Below are 17,531 nucleotides of genomic sequence, written 5' to 3' on the forward strand. Positions count from 1 at the left end.
AGTGAAAATCTGAAAAAATGTGGAGCAAAATGGAATGGAGGGGAATGGGGAAAATTAAGTTGGGGAACAGGAACTATGGAATTGATGTTAGATACAACACCTGTACATGTGCTCTTATATGGCTATCACCAAAGGCAGTGCTTTAAATAACAAATATGAACGAAATTGGGTGGTTGGTTAAGACGCAAGCGACCAAATGCCCAACATCTGTGAAATAGGTTTGTTGATTAGAGAATAATCTTTATTGGAATGAGAACAATATAGTCAAGTATATGCCATCAATTTAACAGCACATTGAACTGCGTTTCAATTGGAAGTGAGCATACATGAAGTAAATTAAATGGAGGTGCAAACGTAAATGGAAGGGAAAAATGGAAGGGAAAAATGGAGCAGACATGTTGAATATACCACGAACACATATGTAATATCGAGAAGATGCTGCAATTCTAGGTGTTAAGAAGTGGATTCAAAATGCAAGTTGCAATGTCGACATAAGAAATAGACAACATGAGCTGGAAATACATAATTGTGGTACTTCCATAATATTGTAGCATGTTAGGAACATATGTGAATGGTTAGCAAAACATAGTTTAGTAGATCATATTTTGAAATAACTAAATATACAGAGCACACAAAATGTGTATAAATTTTTTGGTTGGTGGAGTTCCTTTGATGGTGATGATTATAATCGAACAGACAGATAAGTTTCATCGTTAAGCGTAGCAAGAAAGATAAGATGAACAATTTTTTAGGGCAGATCATATGGTATGTTTGATAAAGGCATGTTCTCTGAGAGTTGTGAAAGTTGAAAGCAACTGTGTTTGGCTGAAAAGAAAATCATAGAGAGAAAATTAATTTTATTGAATTCAGAATCTTCTTGACTTATTAAATTAATACACACATGTATTTATACATACACATTTATGTAACGATCTATAACAAACTTCAATTACTTATTACTTAAAACTAATTATTTTGTTACACACATTTCATATGACTACTAACAAACTTTCAACAACATATGTTGAGCTACCAGCTGAAGTTCTAATTTCCTTAACAATCTTTGCTGACTCACTGATGCTGACGTGGTTTTGCTTCTTAAGCATGTTCTTTTTAGCCTCAGTATATCCTCCACAATGAGTAGCCTTAACAACCCCACTCATACTCAAGGGACACTGAAGGACATTGAGTTTGACTCTTAGATAATTAAAGTGAACAAATGAAAGAGGCTTTGTCATAATGTCAGCAATTTGTTCATTACTTGAAATGTAATGAATATGAAGCTCACCAGCAATTACCTTATTTATGATAAAATGCATATTAAGTTCAATATGCTTTGTTCTTGAATGATAAACACGATTTCGAACTAACTCTGTAGCACTAATGTTATTACACCAAATGGTAGATGTTTCTGTGCATCTCAATCCTATTTCAGAAAACAGTGACTGTAACCAACTGAGTTATGCACTTACTGAAGCTAAAGATCTGTATTCACTCTCTGCACTTGACTTGGTAACAACTGATTGCTTTTTAAATGATCAGGATATTAAATTATTGCCTAAGTAGACACAATATGCACCAACCGATTTTCTGTCATCCAAGTTAGAAGCCCAGTCTACATCAGTGAATGCTATGAGTTTCATATCTCCATCTTGAACAGATTTAAGACCATAATCTTAAGTGCTTTTCAAGTATCTTAAAACTCGTTTACATGCCATAAGATGCTGCAATATAGGTGATGATATATATTGCCTCAATTTATTCACAACAAAGGCAATCTCTAGTCTTGTCAATATTAAGTACTTCATTCCACCAACTATACTTCTATAGTGGGTTAGATCTTCAACATAATGTCCAAGACTTCTATGAGTTTCTTTCTGCAATTTAACCCTCGTACTCATAGGTGTATCAATGTCCTTGCATTCAAGCATTTGGACTTTTGATAACAAGTCCATGATGTATTTTCTTTGACACAAATAAACACAACTTGTATCATATAAAACTTATATCCCCAGAAAATAAGAAAGAATGCCAGATCTTTTAATGTAGATACTGTGTTGAACTTAGTAATAAAATTATCCAGCTCAATGTTATTTGGTTATGTAACCAATATGTCATCAACATATATCAACACCATAATCAGGACTGAGGTGGTTTTCTTTATGAAAAAGAATAATCAGCTTTGGAGTTTATGAAACCCCACTACAACAGACATCCTTTCAATTTATTATACCAAGCTCTTGAAGTTTGTTTAAGTCCATAAAGAGATTTATGAAGTTTACACACATAGTATGGTTTTTGAGCATCAATGAAATCTGCTACTTAATCCATAAAGACATTTTCCATAAAATCTCCATTGAGAAAGGCATTATTCACATCAATTTGTCTTATCTTCCACTTATTCATAACAGCCAAGCTTAAGATAACTCTAACAGTAGCTGGTTTGACTACATGATTGAATGTTTCAAAGTAGGTTACCCCTGCAACCTGCTGAAAGCCCTTGGCTACCAACCTGGCTTTGTACTTGGATAAGCTTCCATCTGTATTATACTTCACTTTGTACACCCACTTGTTACCAACCACTTTATAATAAGATGTTTTTGGAACTAATGACCATGTGTCATTTTTTATTAAGGCATTATACTCTTCTCTTATTGCTTCAAACCATTTGGGATCTTGTAATGCTTCATACATAAAATCTGGTTCTGTGTGAATGAGTGTTGCAGTGTACAATTTAGGCTTGAATATATCAGATTTGCCTATGGTAGTCATAGGGTGTGTATTTTGTTGAGTATGAAGGGGTGTAGATGAAGTAGGTTGTAGTTGTGAAGATGAAAGAGTGTTTAGTTCAGGGATTGGTGCATTGGTTTGTTGTATTGAAGTATTTGATGGTTCAATATATGAAGTGTTTATTTATGAGGATGAAGAAGAATTGTTAACTGGATCAGGATTATCTGAGTGATTAGTACTGTTACTGGTGGAGCTTACCAAATTAGAATTATTATAGCTGCTATAAGAAGGTAGTAAAGATACATATATTGTGGACAAATTATATACTTGATGAGGAGTGAACGACTAAGCTGAATAAGGATAAGATTTTTTAGAATTAAAAACAGAATATGAGGAATAAGGAAATAAAAATTCATAAAAAATAACATGCCTGACTATATAGACTCTTCCTGAGGAATGCAAACACTTATACTATTTATGAGATGGACTATATCCAATGAAAATACACTTACTAAAGTGATAATCAAATTTATGCTTGTTATAATCTCTTAAGTAGGGGTGTTCAGAATCTAATTCGATCCGCTCAATCCGTCCAATCCGTTAAATTCGATTCGTATAAATCCAATCCGTGGATTGGTGGATTGGATATGGATTGAAAAGTTAAAAATCTGCAGTCGATGGATTGGATATGGATTTACTTCTGTAAATCCGCAGAAATCCGTGAATTCGCAAAATATATATATATAATTAAAAAATTATTATAAATTTAATTAAAAAAATTATAAATGTGACATTGCATAGTTACTAAGCACTATAACATATCTTAGCCATTACCCAATAATAATATAAAATGAAAAATAATTAAATAATCAAATATACAAATATAACTTGTAAAAATTGTAAAACAAAATAAAAGCAAAGTCACACGCACCAGCAAAAGCAAAGTAATATAACGCCAAGTCACCAACAATTTGCAAACAAAAAACCTTAAGCTTCCCCGCCGTCACACACACTAGCAACGCTCAATACTGGTTGGATACATTCTCGACACGGATTTAAAGGACATCGGCCGCGCGATTCCGGCGAGAGCAAGCCATCTTCTTTCCCAAGTCCATCGAGCCACTTCACATTCGCTGGTTCCAGTTGAACAATTTCACTATCACAACCTTCAAGATTTCCACCCGTACGGCTTCTCCTGGTTCCCATCGTGGATGGCTCCGTAATCATCACTTTTCGACAGGCGCAACAGCCCTGGTGAAGAATCAGACTGTGTTTGGTTTCCAAAACTTTGCCATTTCAATTAATTGTGGCTTTATTTGAACAATTAATTTCGGTGTTATATTAACGTATTATTGTAACTTTATTTGAACAATTAAGCCTGGTGTGTTATATTTTGAAACTTTGAACGTATTATTGTAACTTTATTTGAATACTTAGTCTCGATGTGTTATATTTTGAAACTTTAAATGTATTATTTTAGCTTTATTTAAACAATTAATTTATTTAAATTCTATTCAATTTTAAATTTAATTGGTAGCAAAATTATTTTTATATTAGATTTTTTTATTTCATTAGTTGGAGAGAACTAAAAATTTTTAATTCGAAAACTAATGCGTAAAATGGTGGATTGCATATGGATTGAGTCAAATCCACATCTGATCTGCAGACGTATGGATTGGATATGGATTGAGTCAAATCCGCATCCAATCCGAAGATGTATGGATTGTATTTGAATTGAATTTTATCAATCCGTGGATTGGATTGGATTGAAAAATTATAATCCGTAAAATCATGAATCGGATATGGATTGATGTCCAATCCGTAAAATCCGATCCGCGAACACCCGTACTTTCAAGTAAGGGTAACATTCACAACCAAAACATTTAAGTATATTATAGTCAAGTTTATGCTTAAACAATCTCTCATAAGATGTAAGAAACTTCAAGACTGCAGATGGCAGTCTATCAATATGATAAACTGCTGTGTGAACAACATCCCACCAAAATGTAAAAGGGTAGTTTAGCTTGAGCTAGCAATGTGAGTTTTAATTCAACAATATGTCTGTGCTCTGTTTCAACTAATCCATTTTGATGGTGTGTATAAGGACAAGAGTGCCTAAAGATGATCTCATGTTGATTCAAGAAATCAGTAAATGGTATGTATTCTCCCCCCAAGTCAGATTGCAGTATTTTAATGGTAGCTTGAAATTGTTTTTCAACCTACAATTTGAACAATTTGAAGACTTAAAGGATAGATCCATGTGTATATACTAAAATCATCAACAAAGCTGATATAATAGGTATAGCCATCTCGAGAAAGAACAGGTGAAGGACCCCACAAATCAGTGTAAATGAGTTCAAGAACTTAAGAGGTTTTTGTTTCAGTAATTAGAAAATGTAACCTATGATTCTTCCCTAGTTGACAAGCTTCACAAACATGTTGGAATGCTTGTTTAGTTGATTTATTGGAAAGATTAATGGAAGGAACATGCTTGAGTAAATGCAATAGAATCTGAGTACGAGGATGCCCAAATCTCCTATGAAAAAGAGTTATTTTATTAACTGGTTCAGTACAAGAAGAAACATTAGTTTGATAACAAGAAAAAAGACATGTATTATTATTCTGAACAATAGTTGGAACAAGAAAATTCAGACAACATGTAGAAAGCATTGACAAAGGCTTATTGGAAGAGGTATGACACAAGAAGGATGAATGAGAAAATCGGGTTGACTGAGAAGAGTTTAGAAGCAGCTTTTATAGTTCTTTTTCAGCAAGTCCATGTTGAGTGTTAGAAAATGTATATTTATAAAGAAGAAAATCATCATTTTACACTTCAAGCTTTACTAACACCCTTACTTTTATATATTTAAGCTTCTTGTGATTTAATTATGTGTGCTTTCTTTTAATTAAGTATTTTATTTATTTTAGGGGCATCATGGTCATTTTAAAATGAACGAGAGTTCAGACAGCAAAACAGATATCACTTTTGAACTCAGGACAATCGAAAACCTTAGGAGGAACATAAAAGGAAAAAGGTCACTGTTCACATGTACTGTACTATTCACATGTACAATATTGTCTACGTTACTATTTACGATACTGTTCACATAGACGGATCGATGATGTGACATTGACTGATAAGGTGTCACGATTCCATTGGAGAAAGTTCTTTATGCACTGTTGATCGGTGACGTGGCAGCATGTTAGTGGACCAAAAATTGCGCGTATGGTACATGCATATACACAAGATTATTTTCAACCAAACCGCGTCACTGTTCAAGCCAGTTGACTGTTCAAACCGCGTGGTCAAACCGTGTCACTGTTCAAACCACGTACTGTTGACTGATGACGTGGCGCAATCCTGAGCATCCAAACTGTTTTTAATCCGATGGCCATGATTTACTGAATGTATCTGTAAAAAGGGGGCCTTCCCCCTAATTTGGCATCTATGAATTCATTTTTGAACTCCATTTTCTATAATTCCTTCTCCATCTTGTATTTTCTACGTATTTTAATAAATTTCTATTTTACCCCTAGTTCAATTATGAGTAGCTAATTTTCTTTCAAGCTTGGGTTGAAGGTGAAGTCTCAACATGTGTCATGGGCTTTATTTGGTAAATTTATTTTCTCTTCCCTTCTAGTTTTTGTGGATGTTTTGACTTCTCGTTGATAAATAATAATAATTTTATCTAGATACCGCCCTGGTTTCACCAGCTCCCTAGTACAAGGTTATTATTATTTGACACAATAAGCCCTTAGCACCATATTGATTAGAGTGTAGTTCATGAGGTGTGGATTCCCCCCTCATGATTTAATTGGCACTAATAAGGAATATTTAGCCCATGGTGCATGTTGATGCAGATCCAGATACCCAAGCGCTTCAATTATAATAGTTTCCACTTTAATTTAATTCTGCCATTCCAATTTAAATTCTAAGATAGTTTAAATCACTTTCACCGCAAATCCAACCACCCTCATAGAAAATTAATTCTACATATAATTAAAATCCACCTCCTCGTAGGATCGACACTCGTCACCATTGATCTATTCTACAATAGATTCGTGCACTTGCGAGTTCAATAAAATTTGCACAACAGTCCCTATAGAAATACTTTCCCTTTCAGAGAATCCTTCACATAACAAACATTGCCAACAAATTCAACATAGAGGTTATTATTAGCTGTTAGTTTTGAGATGCTCAATAAATTCTTTGTAATGGAAAGAACCAACAGTATATCTCTAAGTGCAATGTATGTATGATTATAAGCAATGTTAGAACCTTTATAACTAAAATAAGCATCACCTATATGAGTAATAGTCAAACATTGACCATTGCCAATGATAAGCTGATCCAAGCCTTTAAATTCCTCTCAAACATTCATATTAGCCATATTGTTGGTTAAGTGATGTGTAGCACCACTGTCAAGGTACCAACTTTCATCAGTAGGACCCTCAAAATCTACAACATGAGCTTCAGGAACAACATCAATGAAAGGCTCTAATAGATAGATGACAAGAGAGTAATGATTTGAGTTAGGAATATCATAATAATCTTCAAACGATGATTGATAACTAGAGAATGGTTGAAAGGTAGCCATATATGATGTCTTTGGCCCAAACATTTGACCATTACCAAAAGATTTAGATGAAGGTAAATATGTGTCATCATATATGTGGCAACAAGCATCAGCAGTGTGACCTTGCTTGTAACATATTTGACAGATAGAAATGCCTTCTCTAAAATCATTAGTTTTTAGAACTTGAAATCCAGCAGAAAGAAACATGTCTTTTATATGTGGTCTAGAAAATTACATAACTTGACCTCTGCCAGCTCCACCAAAATGACCACCTCTGCTAAATCCACCAAAATGACCACCTCTACTACCAAAGTTACTACCACCAGTAGAAAAACTCATAGAATATGAATTGGAAATCATGCCTCTACTAGGATTTGAATTTCTGCCTCCAAATTGACCAAAATGTCCATTAACAGAAGAACTTCTCCTAAAGTTACCTCTCATGTGTGAGTTATTTGTATTCATCATGTTGTAATTAGCATTGAACATAGACTGAGAGTTCTGATTTTGTTCTAATCTTTGCTTCATTTGTCAATAATAATGCATATACATCATCATATCTCATTTTATTAGCTGTGATAATTGAAGCTAGATCTAAATAACCAAGCCATAGGCCATTCAAAATTCTCATCAACAGATCCTTCTCAGTTATAGTATCACCAGCACAAGCAAGTTTGTTAGCAAGCAATTTCATTTTGTTATAATACTCTTTAACAATCATGGATTCTTTTATCAAAATATCTAGTTCATATCTAAGTTGCATCACTAATTGTGGATAGTAGCCAGCCAAGAAGAGTTTGATCTTGTGCTCTTCAATTAATATAAGTTGAATTTTCAACCTTTTCAACAGATCCATCAATATTTGTAACAGACATTTACTGATTTAGAATAGTTTGAGCTTCTGAGATGAAACCTGCAAGCCGATTTCCACTAATTGAAGTTGAAACTTGTTTGTGCCAGAGTAAGAAATTAGATCGATCAAGCTCGACAGTTAGAGCGAATGTAAACAAAATTTGTGATACTTGATTCAGTTGATTTGAATTATTAATTGACTTAATTGGAATTAAAGTGCTAGAGCTTGTCATTGATGGCTCTGATACCATGTGAAAGCAAATGTGTTTGGCTGAAGAGAAAATCACAAAGAGAAAATAAATTTTATTAAATCCATAATCTTCTTGACTTATTGAATCAATACACACATGTATTTATACATACACATTTATGTAACCATCTGTAACAAACTTCAATTACTTATTACTTAAAACTAATTATTTTATTACACACATATGACTAATAACAAACTTTCAACAACTTATGCTGAGCTGTCAACTGAAGTTCTGTTTTCCTTAACAATCTTTGCTGACATGGTTTTGTTTCTTAAACTTGTTCTATTTAGCCTCAGTATATTCTCCACAATAAGCAGCCTTAACAAGAGTGACCGCTACAGGCCTGTAATTTGAGTTTAAAAAAAAGAGTTAAGTGAGAATTCAATTATAAATGACAGTCTAACTCACTTACTTATATCAGTCCAAGCAGGAGGTCCCACAAGTTTATCTAACAAATTGGCTTGCGAAGGTGAATGTAGATACGTATAGGGTGAATGAAATATTCGCAGCAACTAGGTAGGAACTACAAGTAATCATTTCATGAGCATTTATCCGATGGAACAAATTATCATATCTCGAAAAGATTTCTCGTAAATGTCAAAATATTGAGTTATTCTATTGTCAAATATATGTTATCTACATCGTGGTGTTGCACCGAATGGAAAAATACGACTCCTACAAGGTACCGAACCCCAAGAAAAATAAGGATTGTCAACCATAAAAAATCCTTGTCATACTTACAAATGCACATGGTTACTGTTATAGCTTAAAGTTTTAGTATGCATATACTATAAGATAATGCAAAGTAGCACTGGAATTTTCAATCCCACACAAAATCTGGCTAGCAGCTAGCACTAATCCCACTAGCGGAAAAAAATTTAATTTGGGTTACAATGAGAAGATAGTGCATATATTTGATTCCCCACCATATGTTTGAGGCAGATGCTTCGGAGAATTTATTGCCATGGATGATTTGAGTGATTTGAGTTTCTTTTTGTTGTCATTGTTGCAGGGCATTTTACAGGTTGTTTTGTATCATTATTTTGTGCATACGCAATTCTGGCTCACTTGTCTGGCATATTTTCCGCCAACACTGAAGCTGCTTACATGGAAATTGTTTATCTTGTTTTCAGGTGCACATTTTAACACAGAACAATGCACAACATGCACTTAAAAGTGATAAAAAAAAAAAAAGCCAAGAAATTGGGTGCTACCATATGAGCCAGAGTCCAATCAATGACTTTGGTGGGCTTGGGCCCATTTGCATCCATCCTTGATGGGTTTGATATGCATGGAGTTAGAACTCAAGGAAATTTTATTTTTGTTGTGCGGTGTGTTTGCATTATTGTGCTTGCACTTGTTTATGTATGGGTGTAACTTGTTCATGTGGAAGAGCACAAGGATCAACTACAAATTCATATTTGAATTTTCACCCAACACTGCACTCAAGTACAAAGATGCATTTGCCACTTGGGCTTGTAGCCCAGTGGTGGACCATTGCCCTCAAAGTTAAGCATGACTATGAGGGCAATGGTTTGAGTCCCCACGGACTCAACCTCCTCCAATTAAACATAATTGTGTGGAGATTTCTATAAACGTCTTTCTCCCTTGCGAAATGCGAGTGGAGTAGAGACATCCCTCCTCCATGAGAGGTATTTGGGATGGGCATGTACTTCATAGAATAAAAATGTAATAATATAAGTCCCATGTATATATATCTGATTGTAAATATCAGTGTAATGACCTGCTGTCATAACAGTTGTATATATATCTGTGTAATGCAGTAACCTGATGCTTAATCAGTTTCAAAAAAAAAAAAAAGTACAAAGATGCATTTCTCATTTGCACCACTTTCATGACTGTTGTTGTTATAGCAATGGTTGTGCACCTCCTCCTATGAGCTAGCAGCTTTTCGCCTGGCAAAATTGATGCCAGACTGGAATCCTCCTTCTGGTTAGCTCCATTATTGCATAATTGCAAGAAATACTTTAGTGTATGTGAATTTGTTGACATATGATAGTAGCAAAAAGTACCATGGTACATGCTAAATTACTAATACACTCTTATACATCTCTAGATTTGAATTTGTCTGCTCATATGTCCTTTTGACATCTTTTATCGCCCAACTCACTACTGCTTCCTTCGCAAAATTTGTAACATAATCTGCTCACCATTTTATAAGGTATGTTTACCTACTTTCACTTCTTCATTACGGAGATGGATTGCATATGTGTATCTCAAAGCAACCACAGATAACATCATCTTCGATGAATGCAGGTTTTGATGGTAGACTTTTTCATGGCTGACCAACTTACTGGTCAGGTAATCACTCTAACCAGCAATCGGCGTTAAAATTTTATCTATCAAACACATGCTAGGGGGTAATGCCAGTTTCGAACATAAAGTATCGAAACTTGCTTGTGAAACAAGGCATGAAGTTTTCTCAATTACATAATCAGCTGACTGTATATTTCTTCTGTGATCATCAACAATTGTTTCTCATTTTCGGATTCCATTATTGAGACACTTAGAATCGGCAGCCTGTTATGTTCTAGCGGGAAGTTTCAAAACACATCATTATGACACCTGCAAGAATGGAAGACTATACAGGGAGCTTGCTTATGTCATCTCATTTTTGCCATATTATTGGCGTGCAATGCAGGTAAACTCATACACCTAGTAGTTAATTTCTTTATTGACTTCCGCGGACACACCATAAAATCTAACATTCTATAATTTGACTCTCAGTGTGCAAGGCGATGGTTTGATGAATAAGACACAAACCATTTGGCTAAAATGGGGAAGTATGTTTCAGCCATGGTGGCAGCCGGCGCCAGATTGACATACACTAGGCAAAGCAACTACCTGTGGTTTGGCATAGTCTTGGGGACTTCTGTGGTGGCCACTATTTATCAATTATACTGAGATTTTGTCAAGGATTGGGGATTCTTGAACCCAAATTCGAGGAACCCTTGGCTTAGAGATGACTTGATTCTGAGGAACAAAAGCATCTACTACATTTCCATCGTGAGTCCTTTGTCAATTTTCCCAGAGTTAATCATGGCATTCTCGTCAAACATTTGAAAACTTATCCTAACACATTGAGAAATTCGATTATAGGCCTTGAATGTAGCTCTAAGAATAGCTTGGGTGGAGACTGTGATGTGGTTACATGTTACCACTGTTCAATGGCGTATGCTACTTAAGGCAAGAAGGATCCGCATTTTATTACAACAATGTGGAAGAAAATCCTTATCATTCATTGATCACAGTTCCAACTCAATTTGCCAATTGTCAAGCTCCAAGTGTTAACACATCCCTAATAGAGCAAACACATGGACAGATCACTAAAATATCTATAGACAATGCTAACGAACAAAGACAATTCTTAGCATACATTAACAAAAATACTAATAACAAATAAATCTGAACTAAACTTGGTTGATAGCGGTTGTTCAATACAGTTGGGATTTGATACCATAACAACTTTTCCCACCACAAAGAAAGTTAAATAAAAATGAAAAAAAAAATCTGAGGACTGAAAATCAAATAAAGAAATAAAACCCGGTATTGAATGAAATCTGTTAAATCGGTAATGGATGTGATGACGTGGCGTGTCGGCCCGAGGTTTATTTTAGTCTGTTACAGATTCCATCAGCAATGCAGACACTCAAGCTGAGTAAACAGTACCACGTCCGGTCATTGTATCTCTGAGTGTAGAGATAGAGAGAGTAAGCCAAAATTTTCATGAGCTGGCTGGTATTTTCACCATCGGCTTCTGTTAAGCTTGATATATGGCAAGTTCCCCAGAATCAAATTGCACACTCCGCCGAATTTTGTTTGTAGACGATAAACTCTTTTGCATGGTAACTTTCTTAAACTCTATTTGTCTCATTCATGAGATTCATAGGTAAATTTAAAGAATCCCAAAATGCATTATTTCTAAGACAACAAACATCTATGTATCAAATCTCATAACAGTAATAGATATTGTTTTTTTCACCTGAAGAATGCCCGAATTTTACTCAATCCATGTCATTACAATTTCCAAATATAACTGCTGATACCATTTGGACATATGAAGACTGAAACAACCGAAGTCCTTCACTCACCAGCATGAGTGAAAAGCAATATAGAGAATCAGTAAACCTTATGAGGACTGTTCTCTCAAGGATTCCGCTATTCTCTTTGAGAGACAGTAAGCAGTAGACTGGATTGTGATCATAGGATTGACACCAACAGCGCTTGGAAGAACACTAGCATCGCAAACATATAGGCCTTCTGCTTCCCAACTCTGCCCGTTCTCGTCAACCCCGCCCTCTTTTTCATTAACGCCCATCCTACAGCTTCCCATTTGATGGGCGGTAGCATAGACCATCCAGTTCTCCACCGGTGACTTTGGCCCTTCTGCTGCATAAACTGTGTCCAGAAACTGCTCCACTTCCTTTTCGGTAATTCCTTCACATTTGAGTCGCTGCCCATCACTCCGATGAGTGCCAACTTCAACGGCTCCTGCTGCTATTAAAATCCTCAAAGCCTGCCTCAATCCGGCTTTCAAATTTTCTTTGTCCAATTGATCTAATTTATGGCTTATCCTTCCCTCTACTTTAACTTCTCCAGATCCGCGATCCCTGATTATTGTTATCAAATGTGCGGTTCTTGAATACTTCAACACGGTTTGCTTAAAGTCAATTCCGGACAACCAAGGACAAAATACAGAAAATTTTGCAGGTGAAAATTCAGGAGTTTCGATGAGGGCTCTCACTTCGGAATCTGCTGAAACCACCTTGTGGGCCGATGTGATTATTCCACCCTCATAGTTTTTTCCTTTGAACTCTAAGTTTGAGTCTGGAAAGTATCCCCAGGCCATCAGAACAGGATGAAGGTGAAGATTCTTGCCAATGTGCTGATTCTTCAATCCACTAGAGATCATCAAAGGGGGAGTCAATAGAGCCCCACATGCTGAGATTGTTGCTTTTGTTTCGATCTGAAACTTCATTCTGATGTCGTTATTCAAAGCTTTTGCTATCACTCCCGAGCATTTCATTGTCCTTGTGCTTCCATTATCGCTCTTCTCAATTATGAATCTCTCGGCTTTGCATCCCGTTAAAATGACTGCACCATGGTTTACGGCATCAACAAGCCAGGTACTATCAGTCCCCTTTTTGTCTCCGCTTTTACAGCCATGACCGCAGGATCCACAGTAATGATTCTCCGAGGAATTTCTCGGTATCCTTTCAACATCAAGGCCAAGATTTTTACATCCTTTTCGAAGTACTTGATTCTGGAACCCCTCTTGTACACAATTCTCCGTAACACCAATCCTCTCCCACACGATATCCATTGCCGAAAGATAGTCAGGGCTACCAAAGAGTGGGAGCTTATAGTCCCCTGCCCATTCCTGAAGCAAGGACTTGGGTGTCTTGATGCAGGCCGACCAATTGATAGCTGAGCCGCCACCAATAGTTGATCCTGCCAGAATCGTCATGTTCGCATCAGTAGTTGGAAGGATCCCTCCGGATTCATATAGTTGCTCAAATGAAGGACCTTCAAGGAGAGAATAATCCTTAGGAGTGAAGTAGTTCCCTTTCTCAATTACAACAACCTTCTGCCCAGCACTAGCCAGAACAGCTGCTGCAACACCACCTCCACAACCAGATCCAACAATTACAACATCACATTTGATTTTGTACAAATTCTGTTTAGAATCTTTTGTAACTTGGAGGCCTTTCTGAGTGAGTGACTGTACAATGGTTGAGTCGGTTTCATACATTGTTTCAACTATTCCCTTCTCTAGAGGCCTCTCCTGTTGAACCTCGGACACATCCTCATCATTTTTTACATGATAATCAATCGCTTCCCATGCTGGATTTTTTCCATTTTCATCAAGCTGAAAAGGGAACGGCGAATTTGTGAATTACAAATGTGCTTTAAGTTGTATACCGGTTGTGTTCTTATTGCTAGGCATGTCATGTTTTAAGCGTAAGCTTCTTTTATGACTCGCTTAGCTTTTTGGCTCACTAATTGTATTGTACCAAGAAATAAATAAAAGGAACTCGATAGAGAGCGCGATTGCGCACACCTGATCACGTCCCATAAATATAAATCAAACATAGATCTTTCTCTTTATCTACCTTAATTCTTGACTTTTCTACCCAAAAATTATTGTAATTGAATTAAAAGAAAAAATCTTTTGGTCAATGGAAGCACCAAAATAATATTAATTTTTCAACATCATAGCTTCGTGTAAAAATAGCGTTGGTTTTAGGTATAATATATAATATCTTAATTAGATAGCTTTTGTTTTGAGTCCACTCAAAAGTCCTTTAACAAAATTCTTGAGTTCTAATCAAGCTATGTGGGATTCTGACACCCCTCACCCTTAAATGTTGTAAATTTATTATTTTTCTGTTCATTCCATTTCAATGACAAAGACAGTATCTATCTACATTCATTCGTTTGAGTATTCATATAAGGTTCCTACATATAAAGTAATTCAACTACCTAATTAAAAATGATAACGATGTTTTAACCTTCAATAGGTTTCTCTGTTTTCCTTATTTGTTTTATATATTTACTTGTCGGCACAAAATTTTTTATCCAATCTACAACAGCTGCTTTAATGCGTGTGATTAATATGTGACCAATGAACCATGATAGTTTTTTTTATCGCGGATAAATTCTTTTATTAAAAATGATTTTTCTATTTTTTCAGGAATCTTAAAATAGTACTCAAAACTCCGAATCAAAGAGATTGGAAATTTTTAAGTTATGGCTGGCTGTATATTTTTCCCCTTAATTTGGATTGTGTTAAATTATGAAAGTGATATTTATAGTAAATAAGAAAAAATTGTTGATCTATAAATTTATTGAAAATTTTTAAATGACAAAATAATATTTATTACTTGCCATTTTTTATATTCTCAAGTCTTTTACCTACCTATTTATTTTCAAAAACATTTGCTAAAGCTAACAATTTACGAAGTTCATAAAAAATATCCAAAACTCGACTCCTAAATAATATGTCCTTTCGTCCGGATGCGGCATGTTTGAAGTTAAATTTCAGAATAATAATTTGTAAAATACTAAGCGGCACTTTTATAGACAGGAAAATAAATGAAACATATTAATCACAAAAATTATACATATTTTTAAAATTTACAATAGATACCTCGTTTTTTTAGAAAAATGTGAATCTGACACTATAGAACAGCAATTAAATATTAAACTATTGTTTATAAGTCATATTTGGGATTGATGTACTGTAATTTAATTTGTAATTTTTAAGTTACAACTGCGGTAGAAAAAAACTGTAACTACGAGATAAAAATTAATAATATATAATAAATATAAATTTTAAATAATAATTTTAACAAAATTATTAAAAATATAATAAAATTTTTATCATAATAAAAAATTATCTCAACATAACTTCTAAAAATATATTTCTCTCAAATTATTTGTGAGAATAGATTTTTAAGTCAATGCTCGGTTGACATCTAAGCTAAACTGCAAGCATATGTATCTAAAATATATCTCACAAATTTCATATTGAAATAGTTCTGTAAAATTGCAACAAGTTTTTTTTTTTAAAAAAAAAAAGTAGTCATGTAGATGTATATGTCAAAAATAACAAAAAAATGCAAAGAAATTTTCCAAGTGAAAGAAATTACCTGACAGAAGAAAACGAAGAGGCAAAAAATTTTGAGGGTAACAAATGCAATTCTAACAGGTGTAAAAATCCAATTCTTGAACCATTTCTGCAAAACCTTTTCCCTCTTCTCTAATGACATGCTTGAAAAGGTGTTAATATAAGGCCATTTCCCACTTAAACAAAGAGACCCACAAAGTATCAACGTCCCCAGCTTTGTGGACAGCATCAGCAACACCACTCTGATCAATATCACAGCTTCAGTCAGTAGCCTCTTCACCACAATCTCCGCCACCTGCCACTCAAACAAACAAATGCATGTTAATGATCAATTTCAGGTTAACAAGCAATCACTCGTTATTGTGAATAATTTGAAAAAAAAAAAAAAGAGCTAATCTTTAAGTTGGATAGTGGATTACTATGTTTATGATCAATTTCAGATTAACAAGCATTATTAACTCGTTATTCTAAAGGATTAAAAAAAAAAGAAAAAGGAATTCATCTTTTAAGTTGAATATTTAATTACCTTATCAGGAACTGGGGCCTGAGCCCCAGAAGCTTTGTAAAAAGATTCCAGGGCCTGGCCAGGACGATCCTCTTTGCCCTCCAAAGAAACGGAAGGCAAAGGGGGTAAAAAGACCTCGCATAGGCTAGCCAATGCGAGCAACTCAGCTGAACTTAGGCCATGATTGTATTTCTCCGCTTTGCTTCTCCTCCCACTCAACAAAGGATGGCAATTTCTCCCCATATTTTTTTTAAATTTAATTTACTGTACTTAACTGGTTCCTTTTTTTGGAAATGGATATGAGAGAGGGCGGCTGAACTGCAATGTACTTGGTTCTGTTTGCTTCTTTACTATTCAGACTGGAATCTTTAATGCACAAGCACTTAAATTAAATGGTTTTTTCGCCTTATGGGAACATTGCTTTCGCTTTCCACTTCTAATTTATGAGCACACGTGCCGCATGCAAAGGCCACAATTTTGGATTGCCCACAAGGACGGGTACAAGTAAGCTTACTTTTTCTGCTAACCAACAATAATTTTCATAACTACCCCTTTTGTTTTTTTTTACTTTAATGATGCCTTTTTTCATGGGGTTTGGCATTTTCCAGAGACCATTAGTTCCTTGGTCTCTGGACCAATTGCTGAGTGCCACGGTGCTGCCAACCGCCCTGTTAAATGTTTGCCTGTACAAGAAATTGTTGATAAGATGCACAAGCAATGTTAATTCTAGATTTTCAGAAGGGGAAATATGCCTCCCGAATGATCTTATTTGTTAGTTTAATTTTTGGTTAGTTTTATAGTGGGCTTGGTTAGAATTTTTTAATAACCAAGTATAATTATAAAAAATAAAATTTTGTAATTATAATTTTTTATAATTATAATTATCTTTGATTTTTGTAATTAAATTAAGTATAAGGAAGTTTACAAAAATTAACGTGAAGAGAAAAACTCCCTATAATTAT

The 17,531-nt window shown here is 34.9% G+C and overlaps 1 protein-coding gene across 2 annotated transcripts in view; it reads right to left on the reverse strand.

Annotated features, from left to right (window-relative positions):
- LOC102618577 (long-chain-alcohol oxidase FAO1) overlaps positions 1-16,940 on the reverse strand; it is a 28,248-nt gene extending 11,308 nt beyond the window's left edge. The window contains exons 1-3 of one of the 2 annotated variants that reach the window (XM_052437917.1): positions 16,591-16,940; positions 16,087-16,359; positions 12,329-14,303 (exon numbers count right to left, since the gene is read on the reverse strand). In XM_052437917.1, coding sequence (XP_052293877.1) covers positions 12,564-14,303; positions 16,087-16,359; positions 16,591-16,812 — 2,235 coding nt within the window. In that variant the 5' untranslated portion in view covers positions 16,813-16,940 and the 3' untranslated portion in view covers positions 12,329-12,563. Of the gene's footprint in view, positions 1-12,328; positions 14,304-16,086; positions 16,360-16,590 lie in introns of those variants that run through there. The other variant, XM_052437918.1, reaches the window with a different exon arrangement.
- Positions 16,941-17,531: the final 591 nt, after the last annotated feature.

The sequence above is a fragment of the Citrus sinensis genome, chromosome 1 (genome assembly GCF_022201045.2).
Source record: "Citrus sinensis cultivar Valencia sweet orange chromosome 1, DVS_A1.0, whole genome shotgun sequence".
Classification (NCBI taxonomy): Eukaryota; Viridiplantae; Streptophyta; class Magnoliopsida; order Sapindales; family Rutaceae; genus Citrus; species Citrus sinensis.